This window comes from Anabrus simplex, chromosome 4 (genome assembly GCF_040414725.1).
Source record: "Anabrus simplex isolate iqAnaSimp1 chromosome 4, ASM4041472v1, whole genome shotgun sequence".
Taxonomy (NCBI): Eukaryota; Metazoa; Arthropoda; class Insecta; order Orthoptera; family Tettigoniidae; genus Anabrus; species Anabrus simplex.
The window spans coordinates 427,277,352-427,302,845 of NC_090268.1; the positions used below are offsets into that span (position 1 = coordinate 427,277,352).

At 40.4% G+C, this 25,494-nt stretch overlaps 1 protein-coding gene across 1 annotated transcript; it reads right to left on the bottom strand.

The window, feature by feature from the left end:
* Positions 1 to 1,642: 1,642 nt before the first annotated feature.
* Positions 1,643 to 25,494, bottom strand: LOC136872792 (hemolymph lipopolysaccharide-binding protein-like). The gene is made up of 4 exons (XM_068227539.1): positions 25,353 to 25,494; positions 13,231 to 13,393; positions 4,599 to 4,826; positions 1,643 to 1,890 (listed from the first exon to the last, which is right to left on the bottom strand). The coding sequence occupies exons 1-4, from the start codon at positions 25,482 to 25,484 to the stop codon at positions 1,724 to 1,726; spliced, it is 690 nt and encodes a 229-aa protein (XP_068083640.1). The 5' UTR covers positions 25,485 to 25,494; the 3' UTR covers positions 1,643 to 1,723.

Below are 25,494 nucleotides of genomic sequence, written 5' to 3' on the forward strand. Positions count from 1 at the left end.
CATTTACCAATTACCCTTTCGTATCCTTCAGTTCTATTTCCAACTCACTTTGAAATCGCCCATTAGCACTGCCCTATCCTTGCTGTTGTCTCTGACCACGATGTCACTCAATGTTTCATAAAACTTGTCAACTTCATCCTGACCTGCACCCTCACGTGGTGAATATACTGAGACAATTCTCGTCCTAATTCTTCCAACTGCCAAATCTACTCACATCATTCGCTCATTTACGTGCCTAACAGAAAGTATGTTGCATGCAATGATATTCCTGGTAAACAGCCCTAACCCATACTCTGCCCTTCCCTTTCTAACACCCATCAAGTACACTTTATAATCTCCGAGCTCTCCGTCGTTATCTCCCCTTACCCGAATATCTCTTACTCCTAGCACATCCAGATGCATCCTCTTTGCTTACTCAGCCAGTTCTACATTCTTTCTTCTATAATCCCCATTAATATTGATTGCTATGATATCATTCCCTATCGGGTGCTATTGGGGTAAGAAACATGGTAGCATCCACGTTTTGTAAGTGGCATTAAACTTTCAATTGTGATTTCTGAAAAGCAACCTTTTTTTTTAAATTTTTCCCTTATTCACAGAAATTACTTATGGTGGCGCTCTGAATTGTGTACCGATTATTTTATATATATGGATCTATAACGGTACAGATACCACACATTGTTTGATCATAAATACGAATTTTAAATAAATACATTTACTCATTTAAGAACTTGGCTTTTATTTTTAATAAAGATAGCATCGTGATGTTACTTAATACTACAGGAGTATATTATGACATTCTACAGTTCAAATATGCCGTCGTTCTCGTCTACGTTAATTAGCGCCCAAGTTAGCGCACGATTACCCTTCCCCGGATACGAGTCGCGCGCTGTTCGTTCAATGGGTCAAACTCGATCATGCGTTCTTGCTGTAACGAGTCATACTTTCGCCTGAGAGCAAATGCGCTCTCAGTCAGACGCCACAGAGAAGAGAATACCCACACCGATTGAATTTGCGTCATGTAAATATGCATTCACTCTTGAGATAATTCGATATGGTTTCTTAAAATGAATTTGATGAAGCGACTTTAGGATACTTTAGAGTGTACTCATAAATAACTTGACCAAAACCTCACTTAACTTGACAGCGCAGCGATGCGATTTGTCGTTTGATCATGTAAATTAATGGCTTGAGAGTGGCAGTAATAAGGTGCCTGCCATTATTACGAAAACACCACACATCGATTGTGAATGGCAGTAAGCAAGGTGGACTGCCATTATAGTAGAAACTTACAAACTCGGTTGAGATTGGCAGTGGGAAAGTTGGGCCCATCATTAGCATCACAATTCGACAACTCGCACCCTACATGGGAAAGGACGTATTGTGACCTCCCAATGGTGTTTCTCAGATAACTCTAAAAGACATGCAATTTAATAAAATCGTACTCAGTGCGTGTACAGTAATTAACGTAGAAATCCGTATATAATGTAGAACAACGTAGCTAAACACTGGTGCATTCGCTACCACAAGTATATAACTATGAGGCCCTTTTTAATTTAGTAGTTTCCTTGATATATTTCATCTAAGACCGAATAACGCTAAGGAGTTATCCAGGCATACTGAGGTAAGGAAAAGAGTGGAGTAGTGTGATAAATCTTTATTGAATATTGTTTCATCAGTACAAGTTTACTGAGAGATCTTATGTCATTAGTTCATTGTACACTTACAACATTTGTTCGCAGACAACCCACTGTGAGTTTTGACATCCATAATTGACCGTTCCCTTAAGGGATGGAGGGTCCTGAAGATAACCAAGTCTCATACAATTATCCTCACCCTTGGGATAGAATGGGAGCCAACCGAAGAAGTCCGTCGAGTTCATCCGCTGACCTGTGAATGGTAGTACAAACTTTTACCTCACTATCACTAACGAGTGGACTCTTACTCAAGGTAATGCGATTTGTGTATTGCTGAAAAATAAAGATGTGATCAGAATATCATTGGATGCCGAAAATCAAACAAAACGAAATATAACGGAATTTTTTTATCAGTGTATGTTTTACAATATGAGTACATTTTATTCTTAAAGCTCTGACGCTCTAAAATGAAATGGGAGTTGTCACTATCATAGGAGAACCTTCTGATGTCACCTCATAGAACTTAACAAAATGTGTGTGAACACCTTGCCTGGTATGGTGATCAATGAACTATCAAGGTATTTTTAATTCCTCCTGTCTCCTTGCTTATAGATGGATGCAATTACTTTTTTAAACGATCAGAAGATACCTTACCAACTTTCTATGCTAATCATATAACATCGACGCTGTTCTAATGTGTTTCATGTTTCACAGTTTCAGGTCAGTTTCATCAACTCCTTCCGCTGTACGACCCTGCTCCTATTGATATGTGCCCCGCAAACTCGCTTGTTCTCCGCTTCCACAGGAAGATTTCCTTTTACGTTCGGATCTTCAAAATATTAGTCCCGTATCTCCACTTATTCCCTTCGACCTCGTATGAGTTCATCTGACTTACCCAAAACACTAATATTTTTTTCCTTCTCTTTCTGAGATCCTCTCTTTCTGCCGATAAATATATTCCTGCCGAGTGACTAAGCCATTCAAGGTTATTGACGATATCTTATCATGAATTATACTTGGACTCTAGCATTCTTCTTACTTTAACAAGCTATTATGACTTCATCATTCCTACAAGATATTTTTTCCCCCGTCCTCAACACAGATATTCCGAGATATTTCGTTCCTATTTCCCTGATGCCACTTAGCTTTACCCTATATCCTGATCCAGCTAAGTCTACTTTTCAGAACGTTCTACTAACCATATCGATGGTCAACTGTGCTATATTCTCGACCTGGACAGTCTTCCGCTTATGAGACTACAGGCTGATTTCACTCCCTCCATTCTAGGCCTAAAGATACCTAGTACACTGAAGATTAGACAGTGACCTGTATCATCGATTATACCCAGAATACTCGCATATTTCTAAGAGATACGCTTGATTCAAATGCAGTTATGATATAGGTCAATCATCAGTAGCCTCTACCCCCTCCTGAGTGGTCCTGAAATCAGGGATACCTGCTGCCATCGAATAAGACTCGGCACCTCTGCAACTGGATAGAGCCAAAGGAAAGTCTTCCATGTGGACACCAGGAGAAGTGGACAGTATGGAAAGCCCTTAACAGACTCCGTACAGAAGTCGGCAGAACCAAAGTAAACTTGCGGAAGTGGGGCTTCTCAAGTGATTCATCACTTTGTGATTGCGGAGAGCAGCAGACGATCCAACATCTATGTCAGTGTGTTTTATGTCCTTCAATGTGCTCTATGAAAGACTTGATTGCAGCCTCCCCCAACGCTATTGACGTCGCCCAATACTGGGCAAGCATCATCTAGCTCTTGAATATTGCTGCTCTATCTGTGATTGTATAATAGACTTGTATATTTGTATAGTAGGAATGTAGATATCTTGTTGCTTTTTGTTAAATATCTATAAGTAAAGTTGATACTTCTGACACGAATAAAGAAAGAAAGACCTCTGAAATATTCCTAGTCGTGGCTCTCCTCGTGCTGGGAATGTACAATCCACCGGTTGACCCTAACTTTTAAAAATAGTTTTGGAATAATTAACAAATTCGCAACAGCTAATACCATATCAGCACAGGTATAAAATAAACGATTCCCACTCCTAATATATTCCACATCGTCTCCTCACTTATCCAGCATCTTCGAATATCCTGTTTTACTTCCAAATGTCACATTGCAGTCATCCAGCGTGACGATCCTAACCTTGTGGTTCATACTGACTACGATGTCCTTCAGTGCTTCTTATGACTTGTCGACTTCCTCCTCGTCTGCACCCTCATATGGTTAATGCAAACAGACAATTCTGATACTAATTCTTCCAACTGTTGAATCTACCGATTCTTTTCGCTCATTTATTACCCTAATGGAAGCTGTGTTTCGTGCTCTGGTGTTTCTGATGTGTGTTTCCTATCCCACGCTCGACTCTTCGCTTTCTAACACCTCCTAATTACAAACAGAATCATAAAATCCCATCCCATTCATATTATGCCCCATTACCCGAATATCCTTTATTCCTAGCCGATTCAAATACATACTTCCTGTAGACTCATTTAGCCTTACGTTATTTCTTCAATGATCCCCATTAATATTTACTGTGCACATCCGAATTCCATTTTGTTTGTTGCTTCCAAGCAGTGGTAATTCGTCGCTCACATAGGTCCTGCTCTTGATTTAAACGTTTTGAGCTTGTTCGGTAAAAATACTGTGATGTTGGATACCAGCCTATGTACACGTAGTTCCAGTAGGAATCCCGCCTCTAAAGGTAGATTTTACAGTCCTAGCCGCCTGAGCACAAGGAGGACCAAAATATGCCTCTCTTATTCCATAGCAACAGGTATCCCTACCCTCAGGACCACAGAGTATTCGCCCATGCTTTATATGCAATAACCCACACTATGAATTACGTCAATCTGAAAGAAATATACTCCAGAAAATGTGTATACAGTTACCCATAGACCAGACATTTTCATCTGTACCCAATCGAGCAGAGTCTGACTTACCTAAGACATTAATCCAAGGTCCAGAAGAACTCTCACGATGTACTCCAACCCATGAACAACATACAACCCACTCGAAGAGAGTGTCAATCTCTTCCTGAGTCTCCACAAGCAACATGTGTGTACCTTCCTTCCGACAAGCCTCTACCCCTTCATTCCAGGTCATTCTGTTTTGAAGTGTTTTGTAATATCCAAGTCCGGGAATATGTCGGTATCCAGGCAGGGGAACAACTGTTGATGCAAAGAGGTAATTAATGAGAGGTCATTAAAGATAAACCGGAAATTTACAATTAAATAGAACAATGAGCCAATACATTTTCGAGGAAATTGAACTCCTCCTTCAGAGAATTTCGTACCACACAATTACGTCGTAGTCCCTATGAATTATTCAGATGTTTTAATAATTTACTTGTAATAATGAAATTTAAATGTTTGAATTTCACAACAAGGAAGGTGAATCAAAAACTGTTGCATAACATGCGAGAAAAATACACTACCTAGGCTTTTGTTTCATATGTGAAGGACTAGGTTAAAATATTCCGGGACATGTACTTCTAACAAGTATGTCAATCTATCGGTTTAATAAACCATTCACCAGGAATGGTAATGTCAGAACGTAGCACACAGGATCACACCGCACTGAGTACTGTATATGTTCATATCTGGGGGTGATGGAGGTGGTACGTCAAAGGATTCCGAAGCATCAGTAATTTTACTCACAATCGGAACATTATATCGCATTCCTGTTTCCTGACCAGGGAAAGTAGAGTTATAATTATTTCTCCATCGAATTGAGATATTCCTTGACAGTCGATACAATAAAACAAAATTTAGCTTAAGGATAAGAATTCTTATAAATCTACAAAATGTCTAAGTAAATTATCTCTCGAATAAGGATTGTATGCCATTTTTAATTTAACCCTTTATAAGGCGGTGGAAATTATTTTCTCACATCGGTTTTTTGTCATTTCTGGGCGCTGGGAGTTTATTTCACATGTAAATATGTGTGCTGCACTCTTGGGAATATTTGTGGAACTATTCTGATCTCCTTGGAATCTTTAGCTCCTTTGGAAAACATCTGAATAGCGATATCGTGCCTGCGCAACGCCTCTTGTGAACAAGATTTATGAAGTGAAAATAGGGTAAGAAGTCAACATTTTATAAGTCTATATACTATTTACATGAATTTTCTTTGCTTATTGTGCATTTTTCTCATTTGTTCTGAGATTATTTACTACCTTTTACCAATTGAAGAGTTCTAAGATATAAATTTATTTCACATTGTATGTGGAAATATGCTTCCCATAGCCCACATAGGTGTCCGAAATATTTCTGCTAAATAAAAAGTGAACTAACTGAACTGAAATTGTGTACGTAGGTGGGCTATGGAAAATATGTTCCCACTTCTGAATGGTAGACAGAGGGCGGTGGGAAGTAAATTCCTATCTTATAACTGATCTCCTGAACACTGGATTGTCTTTTTTCCTGTTAAATTGTATTATTTAGCACTTATAGAGCCTGTAAATAAAGTTAGTTAGAAAAGAAAGTGTATTAATGAGTACTGCCTTATAAAGGGTTAACGTACTTATAATAATCCAGAATTATGCTCCTGATGCAGAGAACTTTTACACTGCCTGGTTCTCACGGAGTCTTGAAGGTGGAATGATTTTCGTGGTAACAGAGAAAATGATCATAGGGCTTTTATACTTATGAATAGTTATTAGTATTTTATTGCTAAGTGAGCTCAAGATGCTGATTTATATTCACAAGTAGTGATAAGCAGAATACACTCCTGACAGTATACAGTCTGATGAAAGAGAAATTGCCCACATATATTTCGTAAGTAGAGTAGACAATGGTATGTAGTTCACTTCGCAACACTCCACGAAGGATTTTTCTCCTCTCTCCCGCCTTCGGCGCTTTATAAGGTGAGAAACATTACAGCTACCATGTGAGGAATCACTCTTGTTGACCAACAAAACCAGCAGAGGCGTATTCTCCTTGAATGCAAGGCATTCACTGCATGCGTTATGATAACACAAAGAACTCTCTGATGTACGATTTTAGGTTGTTTTAAGTCAAATATTAACGATTTCATCTCTCAGAAGTTCAAAAGGTCCGCGCAACTGTACTAGTTCCGTTGCTTGACTACGTGTGGTGCTGGTGTAGTCTCGCCGTCTACTCCTCTCTAGGAAGAAAGAGACAGCATGGCGGAGTTAATGATGCAAGGCATTCAATCTTAAAATTGCATTCGGTGGCAGACGTAGTTCTGAAACCCTCCGAACGATGTCGCTGCAATTGAAACTTGGTCAGAATTTGTCACCCCATACCCGTGCTACCCTCTGCCATCTGTTAGTAACTTGGAGAAAGTCGACATGTTTACAGCGAACGGGACCCACAGATTATCCCCCAGCGAGAACCCAACGTGACGAAACTGACCAATGCCACTGAGGTGACTTTCCTCCAGTGCTTCAGTTGTGGCTAACTAGTGAGTTAATTCATTGTGTGTTTTGCTGATTAGTGAGTTCATTCTATGTGTGCTGTTCCTGTGCTATTCGTCGTTTTCGGTCTTCTTATTGTGGTATTAACGATGGATGAGTCTAAAACGGATATAATTGTAAATCAGTTTACTGGCCGTTCGTTTGATGAAAAGATTCAAATAGTTCAAGCCGGGAGACCTCTACCTTCCCTCGTATATTTCTTCTTTACCGGGCGAGTTGGCCGTGCGTGTAGAGGCGCGCGGCTGTGAGCTTGAGGTTCGAATCCCACTATCGGCAGCCCTGAAGATGGTTTTCCGTGGTTTCCCATTTTCACACCAGGCAAATGCTGGGGCTGTACCTTAATTAAGGCCATGGCCGCTTCCTTCCAACTCCTAGGCCTTTCCTATCCCATCGTCGCCATAAGACCTATCTGTGTCGGTGCGACGTAAAGCCCGTAGCAAAAAAAATTCTTCTTCTTCTCCTTCTTAATCTGCTTACCCTCCAGGGTTGGCTTTTCCCTCGGCTTTTCGGACTCAGCGAGGGATCCCACCTGTATCGCCTCAAGGGCAGTGTCCTGGAGCTTCAGACTCTGCGTCGGGGACAAAACTGGGGAGGATGACCAGTACCTCGCCCAGGCGGCCTCACCTGCTATGCTGAACAGGGGCCTTGCGGGGGATGGGAATATTGGAAGGGATAGACAAGGAAGAGGGAAGGAAGCGGCCGTGGCCTGAAGTTAGGTACCATCCCGGCATTTGCCTGGAGAAGTGGGAAACCACGGAAAACCACTTCCAGAATGGCTGAGGTGGGAATTGAACCCACCTCTACTCAGTTGACCTCCCGAGGCTGAGTGAACCCCGTTCCAGCCCTCGTACCACTTTTCAAATTTCGTGGCAGAGCCGGGAATCGAACCCGGACCTCCGGGGGTGGCAGCTAATCACACTAACCACTACACCACAGAGGCGGACTCTCGTAAATTTAAAAATAGAAAACAAGTATTGTGTACGCACGTTCACTCCAGGAACTTACAGTAAAACTGTTTGGCTCGAGTTCACTTACATATAATTAGGGTGAGTAGAATTGAAATTTACTTAATACATTGTGTTAACTGCATGGTTACTAGTTGCATGCCTCAGTGGAGATTTCAGGATACGCCACTGAAAACCAGAGACGTGTCTGGCCCCATGGCTAAATGCTTAGCGTGCTGGCCTTTCGTCAGAGGGGTCCCGGGTTCGATTCCCGGCAGAGTCGGGAATTTTAACCATCACTGGTTAATTTCGCTGGCACGGGGGCTGGGTGCATGTGTTGTCATCCTTCATCACGACGCGTAGGTCGCCTACGGGTGTCAAATCAAAAGACCTGCACCTGGCGAGCCGAACTTGTCCTCGGACTCTCTCGGCACTAAAACCCATACGCCATTTCATTTCATTAACCAGAGATGTGTTCTGAATCTCGGTTACCGGAGAATCTCAGATACATGATGGTGCTAAAAGCTAAATATTTACTGACATTTATCGTAAATGGCAGTTACAGTTCATGTCCTCATGATCTGACACACGTACCTAATTTAAGCGTGTTCTTCCCCGGTAATTTTCACTTCTATTTTTTTCTATTATAATCTTGATGAAGTCATTTTGAAGAACTGTGTGTCCAATTAAATGGGTTATTTTTCTTTTCAAGTTCTACAGCACAATTCCTGTCTCTTGAGCTTGTTGGAATACTTCATTCTTAGTTAGCTTTGGTGTCCAGTTGATATTAGGCATCCTTCCGTAACACCAATTCTCAAAGATTTTACTCTTTTTGAGTTCCCGTTCTCTAACACCCCGTCCCACATAAAATAACATTCTACACGTCGTTCTTCAAAAAATTCTTCCCCACATTGAAATTTATATTTCTGTAGGTAAAGAAATTATTATTTTCATTAACGAACCAAATAGTTGTTGAATCCAAAAAGAAGTCATGTGAAGATTTTGGTAATAACCTGGAAAGGCTAGGTCAAGCAGCAGGGAAACCTTTCTGGACAGTAATAAAGAATCTTAGGAAGGGAGGGAAAAAGGAAATGAACAGTGTTTTGAGTAATTCAGGTGAACTCATAATAGATCCCACGGAATTACTGGAGAGGTGGAGGGAATATTTTGAACATCTTCTCAATGTAAAAGGAAATCATCCTGGTTGTGTTGCAAACAGCCAAGCTCATGGGGAGGAGGAAAATGATGTTGGTGAAATTATGCTTGAGAAAGAGGAAAGGATGGTAAATAAGCTCCATTGTCATAAGGCAGCAGGAATAGATGAAATTAGACCTGAAATGGTGAAGTATAGTGGGAAGGCAGGGATGAAATGGCTTCATAGAGTAGTAAAATTAGCGTGGAGTGTTGGTAAGGTACCTTCAGATTGGGCAAAAGCAGTATTTGCACCTATCTATAAGCAAGGGAACAGGAAGGATTGCAACAACTATCGAGGTATCTCATTGATTAGTATACCAGGCAAAGTATTCACAGGCATCTTGGAAGGGAGGGTGCGATCAGTCGTTGTGAGGAAGTTGGATGAAAACCAGTGTGGTTTCAGACCACAGAGAGGCTGTCAGGATCAGATTTTCAGTATGCGCCAGGTAATTGAAAAATGCTGCGAAAGGAATAGGCAGTTGTGTTTATGTTTCGTAGATCTAGAGAAAGCATATGACAGGGTACCGAGGGAAAAGATGTTCACTACACTGGGGGACTATGGAATTAAAGGTAGATTATTAAAATCAATCAAAGGCATTTATGTTTTGACAATTGGGCTTCAGTGAGAATTGATGGTAGAATGAGTTCTTGGTTCAGGGTACTTACAGGGGTTAGACAAGGCTGTAATCTTTCACCTTTGCTGTTCGTAGTTTACATGTATCATCTGCTGAAAGGTATAAAATGGCAGGGAGTGATTTAGTTAGGTGGAAATGTAGTAAGCAGTTTGTCCTATGCTGACGACTTCGTCTTAATGGCAGACTGTGCCGAAAGCCTGCAGTCTAATATCTTGGAACTTGAAAATAGGTGCAATGAGTATGGTATGAAAATTAGCCTCTCGAAGACTAAATTGATGTCAGTAGGTAAGAAATTCAACAGAATTGAATGTCACATTGGAGATACAATGCTAGAACAGGTCGATAATTTCAAGTATTTAGGTTGTTTGTTCTCCCAGGATGGTAATATAGTAAGTGAGATTGAATCAAGGTGTAGTAAAGCTAATGCAGTGAGCTCGCATTTGCGATCAAGAGTATTCAGTAAGAAGGAAGTCAGCTCCCAGACGAAACTATCTTTACATCGGTCTGTTTTCAGATCAACTTTGCTTTACGGGAGTGAAAGCTGGGTGGACTCAGGATATCTTATTCATAAGTTAGAAGTAGCAGACATAAGTAGCAAGAATGATTGCTGGTATAACAGGTGGGAACAATGGAAGGAGGGTACTCGGAATGAGGAGACAAAGGCTAATTTAGGAATGAACTCGATGCGTGAAGCCGTACGCATAAACCGGCTTCGGTGGTGGGGTCATGTGAGGCGAATGGAGGAGGATAGGTTACCTAGGAGTATAATGGACTCTGTTATGGAGGGTAAGAGAAGTAGAGGGAGACCAAGACGACGATGGTTAGACTCGGTTTCTAACGATTTAAATATAAGAGGTATAGAACTAAACGAGGCCACAACACTAGTTCCAAGTCGAGGATTCTGGCGACGTTTAGTAAATTTTCAGAAGCTTGCAGACTGAACGCTGAAAGGCATAACAGTCTATTATGATGATGTATGTATTTATGTTAAATCTGTTCTTAGTCTTTCCAATTCTACATAATTATTATTTCTTCACACCTTCGTCTATCACACATAATCATATGCAGAATGTATTTTCCAAGTACAATTTGCGACTATTCCTTTCTTTCGTTTAGCGAGACGTTAATAGTGAAGAATGCAGGAGGTCATTATACCGTGCGCAGAGCATTCGTGTTGTCTAATCAAAACGGTTCCCTAAGATATTAATGTTGACGGCGAGGTATTTACGCAATTATGGAGGCAGTTTACTTTGTGCTCTTTAGCGAACACATCGGAGAAACGATTTACGCGAAATAAAAGTTAATTTGTGTAGAAATGTATTATGGATATAAAAAATAAAAGACATTAAAAAGTTACACGAAATTTTAGTTGCACGTTGATTTGGGGAGAACTGTCTCCGTCGGATTCCAGTACCTTGATGAACAAGGTGTTGACTTCAGGGATCACTTTCGGTTGGCTCCAACGATAAGAGCGGATAGACATGTCAGTGCAGCAGATCGCGAAATCAACAATATGTGAGCCATCCATAACCATTTCCTCACAATGGGGTACAGAATCCGCCGACACATTAGAAGACCCCTCCTCAGAGCACGTAATAACGCACAGAGTCTGATGTGGTCAAAGGAACATCGCCTTTGAAGTCTAAACGTCTGGTTGAAAATCACTTGGACAGATGAGTCCTGGTACCAATTGGTACACGTCATTATCAGGCTACAAGTGCATCATCAAGTACATGAGGGAATCAGTGGATCTGTCTAGCTAGCAGGGTGCAGTTCAGTCTGGTGGTTGTGTAGAATCTGTTCGCATGACGTGAAATGTTGCCACTGGATTATAGGTCGACGTCCCACACCGGCGAACGATACATGAACCTGCTCTCAGAACATATCCACCAACTCTGGAGGAGGCCCCTACCCCAACATTATTCACTCGTTTATCTGAGAAGAATTGTAGTTGTTTGGTTCCATTAAAACTCCATGGCCATGATAATGTTTGCCTAGCACACAAAAACATCATCACCTCACTCCTATCGAGCTCACCTGGAATGCTTTTGAGGGAGAATTGCTTGCCCTGGTGACTGTTCCGACAAATCTCCTTGCATTATGTAAGGCTGTTCAGCGATCATGTATCGGGATGGCTTTCCAACTTCCAGTGTCTTGTCGAACCCATGCCATCAACAGGGCAAAATGTGGTTCCAAACGCTACCAGCCATGTTAATCTCAGTTGATCAACGGTATATTCTCCACCTTTAGACAAAAGCTTGCTTTAACTGACGCAATGTCTGCAGACGACTTGTACATTGGTCAAAACAAACGCAGAATATTTCCTCCAAAGTATGGTATGATAGTTTATTGTAGAAAATCTTAGTGTGATTTACTAATGTGAAACCCCTGGAAGAAGTAATGGCTACTATCTATGAAGGGCTACTCAGAAAAAAACTTTAATACTTGAACAAAATATACGGCTAAATAATTGAAGCTTTTATGATCAATTCAGTCACTGGTTAGATGCAAGGAAAGCACTGATATGCGTGCTTTTGTGTCAAAATAACTCTTCATTGCGCAACCACAGGATCTGTCTCAATGCAGTTGATGTTGTTTAACCCCAGAATAGGAGTTAAACAGAGGCAGGGAATAAGAGTCACAAATGTACGGTCGAGAAAATAGTATTATAGGAGTTACGTACAAACGTACTCTGTTGAGTAGATCGCCTGAAGTATAACGGCCGTCCATAACGCCAGGAAGTCTTACTGCTAAAGATGATGAAATACACATTCTAAGAGAAAAGATTAAGACTTGAGCTGTGATTTACAAGATGAATTCTCCTCTGAATTAATAGAGTTATGTACACGTATTATGGCTATACTTACCACAGGCAGCAGTTAGTGGGGACATCCGGAACATTTATCGCGACTAACGTCTTTAGATATTTGAACAAATGATACCACCTAACAACCTTAGATATTTCTGGACTAATGTCATCATAATAGCAACAAAGGAGATGATTAAACCAACTGCAAGGCTTAATTAGCTTAGTGATATCCGGACCAATGATATCACCTAACTACTATGGAGATATTTTTACAAATAACACCACGTAATTCATATTGGAAATTCTAGGCCAATTTCCAGACTCCCATAATAACAGGTTAATCTTATAGAGAGACCAAACTGTCATAATTCTTCAGCATCAATAACACCGCCAATCACTTTAAAAGTATCTGGACTAATAATATAGATACAGTATATCTCGACCGAGGACAACTCATAACTGCCATAGATTTCTATGGACCAATGGCACCACCTGGATCCATTGGACACAACCACGACCAGTAACACCACCTAGCTCCTCTGAAGATACTACCTGTTGGAGGTACAGTAGAGCTGACCGACGCTTGCTCCTCAGGCTGTCCGGCACTACTCAGTGTCTGGAGGATGACAGCCTTGCTGTCACCACACTTCTCAGTCAGCAGTTCCACTGCCAAGGAAACACTATCCTTGTCCGTCGTATGGGACAGCACATCAGCCTAGAACAGTGATAAAGTGAAATACACTGTAATATTTCCTATTTGGGTTTACAGTTAGTAATATGTTTGTTTAACACGCTAGGTAATGTTCAAGAAATTTTAACTGAAGGCTGCTTGGATGAGGAAATACACTATCTCCCCGTGCATTTGTACCTTTGAAACTCTTCTAGTGTATGTAACAAATTGGAATGTATGTAGTAGCTCACAGCACATTTACCTCGGTAACCAACTGGACGCACCTCGTATCTAGTTATATCAGTATAAAACATAGAGTGGGGCTCCTTTCACACTACACGGTTTCGACCGTACGACAAAAAAAAAAAAACCCCGTACGGCTCTTTTGCCGTGGATGTTGCTTTCACACTGCAACGGTTTTTTTGCCGTACGTTTTTTTTTGCCGTGGGAAGCTCAGTGCATGTCTCGATGCTAGTCATACAAGAGAGTCATTTTAATAATAGGATGATTTCTTAATATTAGTAGTTTGTGGCTGAATATTAAACTGTGAAATTGTATCATAATTACATATTTGTGAACCTGTATTATGTAATAATATACACTATATATATATACTGAAAATATACTTATGTTACCAAACACACTTTTTTCTTTGTCTTAAATTAGATCAAAATCTGGGTTTATTTCTAGGTAAACTTCACGCCAGGCTTTTCTTGTCGCATTCCGATCTTTATAAATGCAGCAGCGGCGATCGCACCCCCTCGCCCCACTTTGTGGAGGAAAAAGACAAAGACACCTCCGTACAGGCCACGAAGGCCTTTGGAGGAGTGGAAGGTAAAGGCTTCCACCATTGTTAACCGCGGCACGTGATGGGTTAGAGTGGTTAGCTCTACGCCCGGCCGCCTTTGCCCCCAGGAATTAACCTGGTACTCATTTTTAGAGTAGGCTGAGTGAACCTCAGGGCCATATGCACCTCCAGAAGTGAAGATCTCGTTTCTTAAAATTTACGCCGTCCTGACGGGGATTCGAACCCACGTCCTTCCGGGCGGACCGAGCACGCCTTTACCGCCTCGGCCAGACAGCCCCTTAGTGGAGAAAACATTACATTATTATTCCATTTTACGTGGCTGAAACTAGGACTTAATTTAATTATTTAAAAAAGCAACTTGTACAAGCCCTGTTGTTTTATCAGATAAATCTTTCTTTTATTTTCTTTAATTATCAATACAATTATTAGCGGGAATACGCACAGAATGTAGTTTGTCGCGGCTAACCGATTTGTATAGCGCCATACCAAGTAGTGGAGACTTTGCATGTCCTGTGAGGAAGGGTGGCAGGGGTATATTTTATTGCCAAGGTCATGGACGCTGAAGTATGATTCACTCGCTTGCCGCGCGTTTTCGTCTATCTGGCAATCTCGTTAGTGTGTTAGTTTCGTAGTGTGTAGTCAAATTCTAAACGAATTTTAATTGTATTATCACACCGTACTTCTGTTTAATTTTAGTGCATGTGTAAAATTGTTCCTTTGATGAAAGTTTTATTGTATGGTATTGAATCAAAATCTAAAAAAAACCTATTACCGCACTTAAGTTGGTAGTCTGACAATCTTTACCTCTCTGTCGAAATTAGCCTACCACGTTGAGCTTTTCTTAAAAGTTTTGGTGTATATACTGAACCCTATCGGTCATTGTTATAGAGGCATGATTTTAGCCTGTGGTATCACGTACATTCAAGACCACCCTGAAGAAACTTGGAGATCCTTGTATTTTAATTTATTGTCTGTGAGTAGTTGAGTGGTGCAGTTCTCGTGGGAATGGAACAGCTAAATAATTAGGAAATCTCTGGAATCTCATAAGACAAATTTATGACCCCAAGCCAAGCGAGTTAATTTAGACGCAGGACGCTAAACCCTTTTAAAGAGGTGGCGTGTCAACAAAGATTTGGAGCGAAAAGGAAATTAATTTATATCTTAAAGCACAGAAGAAATGCATTTAATCTGAGAAGAAAATTGCAACCCCCATAAACTGAGCAAAATTTTGATATGCGACTTGGGCATAACTAAAAGTGCATATGCGAGATTAGTACTTTGCGCGCTTCTTGCAAGGAGACCGCCGGAGGGAGAATTTCGCGGGGAAATCATTAGCATGGGTACGCGAGACGTGTTATAAATATGCAGCGGTTGAGCACTCGAGACGGGACTCTTTGACTGTCTCGCGACTGCGACGGTGTGATACAACTCCAGGAGGACATCGTGAATCAGATCTAAGCCGCGAGCTGTTAACATCCAGTACAATCTACTTGGGAATAGAATTTCCCTTCACGTATACAACGTGAGAAACGTCGCAGAGAATGAGAGAGAAGAACAGCAAGCTGTAGCAACGGAGCAGCTGTCGAGACAACCGAGCATCGACGCGGGGACTCCAGGAAGGCGAAGCTCACCACAATACCGGAAGAGACACTGGACCACTTTCACGGAAGCTGTCGAAGAATCATTCACCAGCCAGCATGAATCCAGCGATCTACATAACTTTGCAGATGGCAGTGTCATCTGTCAACATGAGATAAGTTCCTGGGTTCCATAGAGAGCCGCCTCACAATGTCATCGGTACTCCCAGGTCAGACAAACCCAATTTTTTATTAGCATGGGCTAGATTAAAATTAAAATTCAAGGTGGCGTCAGCCATGACAGTTATGTAAATAATGGTTTGTATAGGATAGGTATGCACAGACCTCGAACTCTGGACGGTAGAAATGGTTGTAAATTGTTATATTTTCACCTTGTATTATGTTTGTTTCTGTTCGCGGTATCTTTTATGCATTGGTCACGTTAGCTAGGTCTTTTAGCCAGACACGGAAATTTCAGAAGCAGAGGATTTTTATTTCATTGGTTATTGTACGTATGTTTTTCATACTGGAGACAGATTCCTTGACTTGCACAGGTTGGCATGGCTGGAGGTGTTAGACATGGTGCTAGTGCTTCATATGCACGGTAGAGATAGCTAATCGCACGCATGGACGTTCTATGACTGAGTGCTGTAGATGTGATGAATAATTTTGGTAGTGCCAGGGAACTGAACCCAGGTGTCATGATGAAAAGCCGTATGGAGGCAAAGTATGTGAGAGTTATATGGCTGAGTGCTGGTGATATGATGAACAATTTTGGTAGTGCCAGGGAATTGAACCCAGGTGTCATGATGAAAAGCCCTATGGAGGCAAAGTATGTGTGAGTAATATGTATGCCCAAGCCCTATGAAGGCAGATATAGATGATTTCAGCACTATATGGTTAGATGTATGTTAATGTAAGGGGGGTAAGAAGTCCCTGTAGTTGAACAGATGTGCGTAGTGTAGGATGGCGGGGGAGAACACTCTGCCATGTGACTTGTGCGAGGCAGGGCAGTCGAGTGTGACGTCATAGACGAGAAGATTTGGTCTCTGTCTGCGTGTTTGTTTTGTTTTCAAGTGCTTAGGGGGAGTCGCCCTCGGCTTGTGACCTTGATTATAGCTGCCTGTTAGGACCGCAGTTCGTTTGTTTGGTTTATTTTTTTCTTGTCTACTTTACTTCGCCACGTATTGTTGGAGCGGGGATATTTTTGGGTTTATTGATAAGTGTGTGTACCTTAGTTAGGTAGGACTGTGAGCTTTCATCCAGTCCAGGTCTTGTACTGTAAAGCTTTGATTACGGAAGAGTATGGGTTCGAGGTCTTGTGACGCAACGTTTTTACGCATGGGAGATTTCCTTTTGATTTTTCCTTTTGCCCAGATAGTTCTCTTATCTTTCTATTTCGACTTATTCTGTTGTTCCACCCTTGTTCTAGCCCGGCAGACCGATGGTTTTGTGACATGGAGGTCCTCGGCGATATCATATTGGAATATATCAGATATTCAAACTCTTTGTATATATGATTTTGGATTTAAATTTTTGTAATGAATTCATCATGTTATTTTATTAATGCAGCTTGGTTTCTCGTATTTTTGTCATTGTTCTTACCTGATATGTCACATATCCTGTTGTTTATCGTAATTTCGCCCTTGGTTTTCTCTTGTACCCCTGTGATGTGCGTGACTGAGTTGCTGTGCGAGGATATGTGTTCAGGTAAGACTATGTACACAAGCTCACGATTGTGGGAGTTTTTTCACTACTGTGCTCTTGGTTCGAGACCGGTATTCGCCTGGCCGGAACCATAGGTCCCTGTAGGGCACAATACACACCCCCACACCCCCACGCTATACACCACAAACCCGGGTACGTTTTGTTGTTTGTACATTTCGCCCCCCCCCCCCAACACACACGTCCAGTACAATCGCCACTACTGTATAAATGTCTAGCGTTATGTCCCAGTACGGACCAGAGTAATAAGAATTTCAGAATTTCAGAATCCTACAATGCAATGCACTGAACATTTTAATAACAAAGTAAAACAATAAAAACCCCTCGCGTTATCTCCTCTACAGCTGCTCGAAAGCTGCCGTATGATTAAAAAACCGTGCAGTGTGAAAGCAAGCATTTAGCTGCGTGTGCCACTGAGTCAACGGCAGCCTCCATTCCAGTGGCAAGACACGGCTGCTACACGGCACGGCAACGGCACGGCTACCGTGCCGTGTAATGTGAAAGGTCTAATGCTCTTCTTCATGCCACTAAAGGAATGTCACCGTACGGTTTTTTTGCCGTACGGTCGAAACCGTGTAGTGTGAAAGGAGCCGACATTTCACGTCGCTGATTTCTTAGCTCTTGACGACGTCATCAGGTGATTTATGGCTGCAAATTGGATTCCGCTCTGTTAGAGGGAACTGTGCGTTTCGTTGAGGTTAAAAATTATCAATATGATACTATTATTATCCACAAAACAAAAACAGAACTTTGATCATGAGGTGTAGAATTCTTTTTGATGGGTAAGGACTATTTTGAGGTCACTTGTGTGTCTGTACTCGTGTGATCACTCGTGATGTTAGGTAGTACATAATATTTTCAATCGTCTTATAAATAATTAAATATCATTTTTGACACATTGCCCTATAATTAATTTTCAGTACACGTTATTGCATTTTAATGGTGATACTTTAACCTTCATTTTTCAATACGACCAACATATAGACACTAACAATAATTATTGCGTTTCTCATCAGACTATAAAAAATTAAAGGTATCATAGGGCAGATATATATACTCACAAACCTAAATCAATTAAAATTTAGAATGTTAATGAAGTCTGTATCTGGTTTAATGTAGACATCACATGGGCTTTTGGGTTTATACCATGTGAAGGAAACAAGATGGAACTTGTAAGAATTGAATAGAATGCTATTTGCTTAACGTCGCACTGACATAGATGGGTCTTATGGCGACCAAACTTGTAAGTGTTGCAGGGAATTTTATTCCGTGTCTTCAAAAGAACATCTCGAGTATTCACGAGGAAGACTTCTACAATAATGAGGGTTTTAATTTACGAATGATTTATCGTAGGGGCTATATTGGTACGCTTATTGGTCACCAGGTGGCTCGCAGTATGCTACCACAGCGCTGGCATTCCAAGCGGGTACTCTCAACGGCGTTGAACTCCTATTGAGCTGTTCTATCACACCGTGTGTGCGTGAGAAGTAACAGAGAAGACATCAGACAAATCAGGGACGTATGTAGTGGAAGAAATAAATAAATAAATAAATAAATAAATAAATAAATAAATAAATAAATAAATAAATAGCAATATATTCATTCATTATGGTTTAATAACCTATTTACAAGATTTTTTTAAGCGAGAATCATATATTGTTCGTTGAATAAATAAGTCATAAATATTGAAGTAGATTTTAATTGACGCAAATACTGTAATATTTTGCATTCGATGGAGTAGTGGGTTATAATAATTGGGGAATAATTATGAAGAGAGACAAATAAATTCGTCTGTGACTGCAAGGATACAGAATATTGCAATGAAGAAGTCTAAAATTCATTCCTTAAATTTAAGAAATAAAAATGGTTGTGTAATGTAGTTACCAAGGTGAGGAACATGTCATATTGAAATCCCTGAACACCAGGATGAGAGACACACAGTTCAACACGCCGCATTCGCTTTAAATATAGGACGTAATCGCTCCAGGTTTGTTGAGTTCTTAATGTGCCCGCTGGGTTATGAAACACATTTCTCGTAGATTTGTATTCTTTCCTCTGCATGCTCATCCATTCCTAGTTGTAGGCTGGTCTCATACCGAACCGCTGGATCTAATACGTAGGTCACACAGTGCTTCTCCTCTGATGGATTCACGTGGTGCGACGTCGGATACTTCTCTAGTTCGTTGCGCGGAGGCCAACGTAGTTCGAACACGATCATACAGTATCCCAGTATTTCACCATGCAGCCTTCATAGTGGCAGCGGTTTCTACCTCGAACTCCTCGTACAGCCGTTATATTGCAACACGTCTTTACAGCGTTCGACCTGCCCTGTTCTCATGCAGCTATATAGTTTTAGATTTTCATCAAATACCTCGATTCCTTTACATGTGATATTATGGGAAGACAATATTTCAAATTCTCGGTTTCTGATAAGTTAGACTGTCCGTATCGACCACAATGAAATATTCCTCTCAGTTTCCATGTCTCGTACTTGATGGAGTTAGAGTAGGTGAAGCTTTGTCTGACCCTGTAATAGTTGAGAGGGGAGTTCCTCAGGGCAGTGTTATCGGACCTTTATGTTTTCTTATATATATAAATGATATGAGTAAAGGAGTGGAATCGGAGGTAAGGCTTTTTGCGGATGATGTTATTCTCTATAGAGTGATAAATAAGTTACAAGATTGCGAGCAACTGCAACGTGACCTCGAAAATATTGTGAGATGGACAGCAGGCAATGGTATGTTGATAAACGGGGCTAAAAGTCAGGTTGTGAGTTTTACAAATAGGAAAAGTCCTCTCAGTTTTAATTACTGCGTTGATGGAGTGAAAGTTCCTTTTGGGGATCATTGTAAGTATCTAGGAGTTAATATAAGGAAAGATCTTCACTGGGGTAATCACATAAATGGGATTGTAAATAAAGGGTACCGATCTCTGCACATGGTTATTAGGGTGTTTAGGGGTTGTAGTAAGGATGTAAAGGAGAGTGCATATAAGTCTCTGGTAAGACCCCAACTAGAGTATGGTTCCAGTGTATGGGACCCTCACCAGGATTACCTGATTCAAGAACTGGAAAAAATCCAAAGAAAAGCAGCTCGATTTGTTCTGGGTGATTTCCGACAAAAGAGTAGCGTTACAAAAATGTTGTAATGTTTGGGTTGGGAAGAATTGAGAGAAAGAAGAAGAGCTGTTCGACTAAGTGGTATGTTCCGAGCTGTCAGCGGAGAGATGGCGTGGAATGACACTAGTAGACGAATAGGTTTGAATGGCGTCTATAAAAGTAGGAAAGATCACAATATGAAGATAAAGTTGGAATTCAAGAGGACAAACTGGGGCAAATATTCATTTATATGAAGGGGAGTTAGGGATTGGAATAAGTTACCAAGGGAGATGTTCAATAAATTTCCAATTTCTTTGAAATCATTTCGGAAAAGGCTAGGAAAGCAACAGATAGGGAATCTGCCACCTGGGCGACTGCCCTAAATGCAGATCAGTATTGATTGATTGAGTTGAACTTCTTTTATATCATTTTAATTACTACTTATTCAAACAGCTTTAACACTTTTGGCGTGTGTGGAAATTTCAGTGATTCAAGATTCATGAAATATTGCGTCTTAATCTAAAAGCATATCCGGCCTAGAAATTGTAATTGTTAAGGAGTGGACGAAGATGAAATTATGTCGTAGCGGAATTAACACATTTTCCTCTGCTGGTAGTAAATTTGTTTAGAAAATACAATTACTTCTTATTCCTGTGAATAAGTAAACCACGCATAAGGCTGAACACTCATTCAAATTCCACTGTAGCAATGTAGCTAAGTTACTTTATAGCAGCCACCATCGAAAACTAATTTGAGTATATATTTTGTTATTTCTTGACTTGACGACCATTACATAGTATGCTAAATTATTGCCGTCCTGAAAGACCATGGGTAAATGCTACCTTTCAAAAATAAAGACGTATCTCGTCAAAAGTTCTCCCTAACAATTACAGATCGCCAGTCACAATGTTAAACGTATTTTAAAATAGACTTCTTTATTTTTTCTTGTTAAAAGTATGCGTATGTAGCAGAGAACTGTTAATCCAGGTCTGAGTATAGTTTCCTTAGGAAGGAATTCCATTACTTTTGTCCCTATTGTATCATGCTATAATTCTGTAAGTAAAAGTCTTTTCCCATTTCAAACGACTCTCTAGGGTAGTCAATGTTTCAGTAACAAGATTATACCGTCTTTATACATACTGAGATCTTTTTTTTTTTTGCTAGTTGTTTTACGTCGCACCGACACAGATAGGTCTTACGGCGACGATGGGACAGGAAAGGGCTAGGAGTGGGAAGGAAGCGGCCGTGGCCTTAATTAAGGTACAGCCTGGTGTGAAAATGGGAAACCACGGAAAACCATTTTCAGGGCTGCCGACAGTGGGGTTCGAACCTACTATCTCCCGAATACTGGATACTGGCCGCACTTAAGCGACTGCAGCTATCGAGTTCGGTACTGAGATCTTATGGGGGATTTTAATTTGTGTAAAGAAACTCTTTAGGGTAAGCATATTGATCTTCTCTACAGATATTCGCAATACCTTCTACGCTTTCGTTGTCTACCAATACTCAGGTAACACTTCAACTATCGTACATGATGGTTGATTTTTTGGTTTTTCATTGGCAAGAGCAAATATCGCTCTGTCTTTGAAGTGCTGACCGGTAAGATTACTGGAGTAAATGCCACCATACTATTGTTCAAATAGGTGTGTTACTTCTATTTAGAATTTTGAGGGCACCATGATTTTCCTTCCAGCGTTATCCTCTCTTTCTCTTAAAATTGCAACGAAAATTGTCTCTCGGAATCATAGAGCAGGTTCCACGTGAGTATCAATACGCGAGAATCTTGGGGCATGGGGACTCCATTGTTAGGCATACGAGGAATTTATTTGTGGAGGAAAGGTAACCAGGTAGAGTGTTATACAGGAATTAGTTTAAGGCTGATGTTGAGGAAACTAAAAGAGAAGGAAGAGAGTAAACAGAAGGTGGAAGTTTTTCACATTAGTACCGGAAATCAAAGGCAAGCACGGATGTAGATTGGGATGTGTGGGATCCGGATAATTTAGCAAGGGAGAATTTCTTGGAAGTGGAGATTGTTGTTAGTGGATTACTGTGTAGATGAGATACTGACTGTAAGGTGATCGGGATTTAAGTAAGACACTGAAGTGGGTACGTGGGAAACTAGAAAGGTGGTCCATAGATCCTGATCGGTGGGTAGGATATATGAATCTGCGCTAAGATGGCCTTCACCTGATCTGCAGTGGTACTAACAAATTAGGTTTATTTGGAAGGACTATTGGCAGGTGTATTCAGTGAACGGGGTGGAATAGGGTTTGGTAATTATTATGAGTTCCATATTAATATTAGCTTTTACATTCTTTAACAACCAGGGATTGCACGGAACAACCACATGATAGTCACTATCAAAATTGCCATGTATCATCTTTTTTTGTGTACTTATGATACCCACTAACGTTGTATTCAGTTATTTTTTCGAAATCCGTCGAGACTGGCGTACATAGCGCATCCTCTTTTATGCTAGCGGAACGTTAACGGATTAGTGATTACATTACAGAGAATATGAATGACACATTTAGTTTCAATCTCAAACAACCTGGGGTTGAAATACGTATCGTGTACAGAACTCGGTACTCACCTACTTGCGAAAGTATACTTTTGAACCTGGATCCCAAGAAAGTAAAAGATGAGCACAAAAAATTCAGTTAAGTACATATACAACCAACAATCAGTCGACAGTGGTTGGCTGAATGAAAATGACTGACATATTTTACAAAACTTCTGGCACTGGGAATGACGTACAAAGGTGGTAATATTGCCGAATACTTGAGTGACATATGTACGTAAACTAAGATGAAGTAATAGGAAATAGTATTCCTCCTCCAATCATCCTCAATGCCACTGCTGTACTGAACCTTAAAAATGTAACTAATCTTGGAATGTCCTTCAATCAGGATCTGACCTGGAATGAATACGAAACTAAAAGTTCAAGCAGAATGCTTTTCCTCAAGAACAGAATTTAAAAATATTCCGATCACTACCATTCCCAATTTTAGACTACTGCGATACGGTACTAGCCAATCTAAATGCTGAACAAGCTTTGAGACTTCAACGAGTACAGAACTCATGCATATGATATCCCTCCCACTGCGACATGACACTCACGTTACACCATATTTCAAAACAATGGGATAGATACACATAAATGAACGAAGGAATTTTCAACTAATGACACTTATTTACCAAGTACTCTCGACGAACACTCCTGCTTACCTCTCTTCTAATTTTAGTTTGCTTTCCTCATTCCATGATTCGTCGTGCTGACCACACGACACCTCCTAATCTGCAGGCCTTCGGGATGAGCAGCGGTCGCTTGGTAGGCCAAGGCCCTTAATGGGCTGTAGTGTCGTGGGGTTTGGTTTGGTTTTTCCTCATTCCATGAACTTAGTACTCGTTCTGGTTCCCTACTTGAAATTCCACTAAACTGAACGAATTCCTACAATAATTCCTTTCTAGTTACTGCATCGAGACTTTTGAATACACACCCAGTGGACATTAGGCACGTTACTTCCTCTCGAAAATTCAAATCTGCCTACCGAAAGTTTTTCCTGGGAACATATAATTGAGTTGTGCGAGTCATTGTGTGTATCTTGTATGAATGTTTTATAAATCTATTATGCACTTCAATATTATTAGTAATATTGTTATTATTAACATTAGTAGTAGTAGTAGTAGTAGTGTAGTAGTAATATTGCAACACTAATTGCCGTACTGATTTATAACCTAGTCTTAGTGTATCTGTCAGTAGTATTATTTCGTTGTAGAGTTACTGTATCTTACTTTTATGTATATATTTTTAAATTCTATTGTTTAAGGTGGTTAATTGTAAGAGAGGGCCGTTAGCCCTAACTTCGGCACAAATGCAAGTCAGGAATAAATAAATAAGTAAATAAATAAATAAATTAATTAATTAATTAATTAAGTAAGTAATTAATTATATCTCATGATATATTTGGAAAATTTCAGTATACGTTAATCACTGATTCTTTCATCGTCCTCTACAGCCCGTAAATATATTGACTTTACCTAACGAAATGATGTCAACGTGATAAAATTAGCTTAGATATACTCAAGCACATGCATTAAGTATCTCGTTTAGGCAGAGTTCATTGCCGTTCAGTGGGGTCACGTTCTAACCTGCTCGAAGTATTATCCTAGCATTCTTACAAGCGTCCGACATACCACACTTTCCGTTCACGAGAAGCCTTTTGAATAACAACGGCTCTCTCCTTGGATATAATGTATTACCCTGACGTGATACGAGCGAGCTGGTGGTGTGGCAAGAGCCGCATTGCTGTTCGTATATATTCGGGAGCTGATTTGTTCAAATCCTACAATGGGCAGTCCCGAAGAGGATTTTATGTTCATCCTCAGGTTATACTACGCAAATGCTGGGGATGTAGCTTGAAAATTTAGCCCTTTTCCATGCTTGAACCATCAAAAACCTTCGATGAATTCTTGAGAAGTTAAACTACAAACAAAACAAAGATCATAACAGTTTAAGCATATTGTAAAACATAATGACGACATATTGGTATGTAAGTATCTGTAGTGATGGCAGTCACTCAGGGTTGAAAATAATTAAATGAATAATTCTGCACTGTTTTACATGAATATTAATATTAAGGACAAAGGACTTCATTTCGTAATGTGTATTGCACCTTTATATATCATTCTGTAATATTACAGCAACTGTCTCATTATTCCTCAACATATTAAAATGTTAGTTATATAGTTAATATACAAATGTCTTTTAGATGTAACTGATAGGTCTATACTCACCGCAACAAGCCGATGACCTGACTCATTCCTCCAGCTGGTCACCGAGAATTTCATCCATTGGGACCGGTTACACTGCGAGGAGAGGGCCCAGGACTGCGCACCCATCGCGAACAAAACAAGAGACAGCAGCATGGTGTGGCCT

Excerpts from the sequence above, each read along its gene's own strand:
- LOC136872792 (XM_068227539.1), bottom strand. The coding sequence starts at position 25,484 with ATGCTGCTGTCTCTTGTTTTGTTCGCGATGGGTGCGCAGTCCTGGGCC. Across the intron at positions 13,394-25,352 it reads CAGGTCATCGGCTTGTTGCG|GCTGATGTGCTGTCCCATAC; the intron begins GTGAGTATAGAC and ends TCACTGTTCTAG. Across the intron at positions 4,827-13,230 it reads CTCTACTGTACCTCCAACAG|TTGTTCCCCTGCCTGGATAC; the intron begins GTAGTATCTTCA and ends TTGCATCAACAG.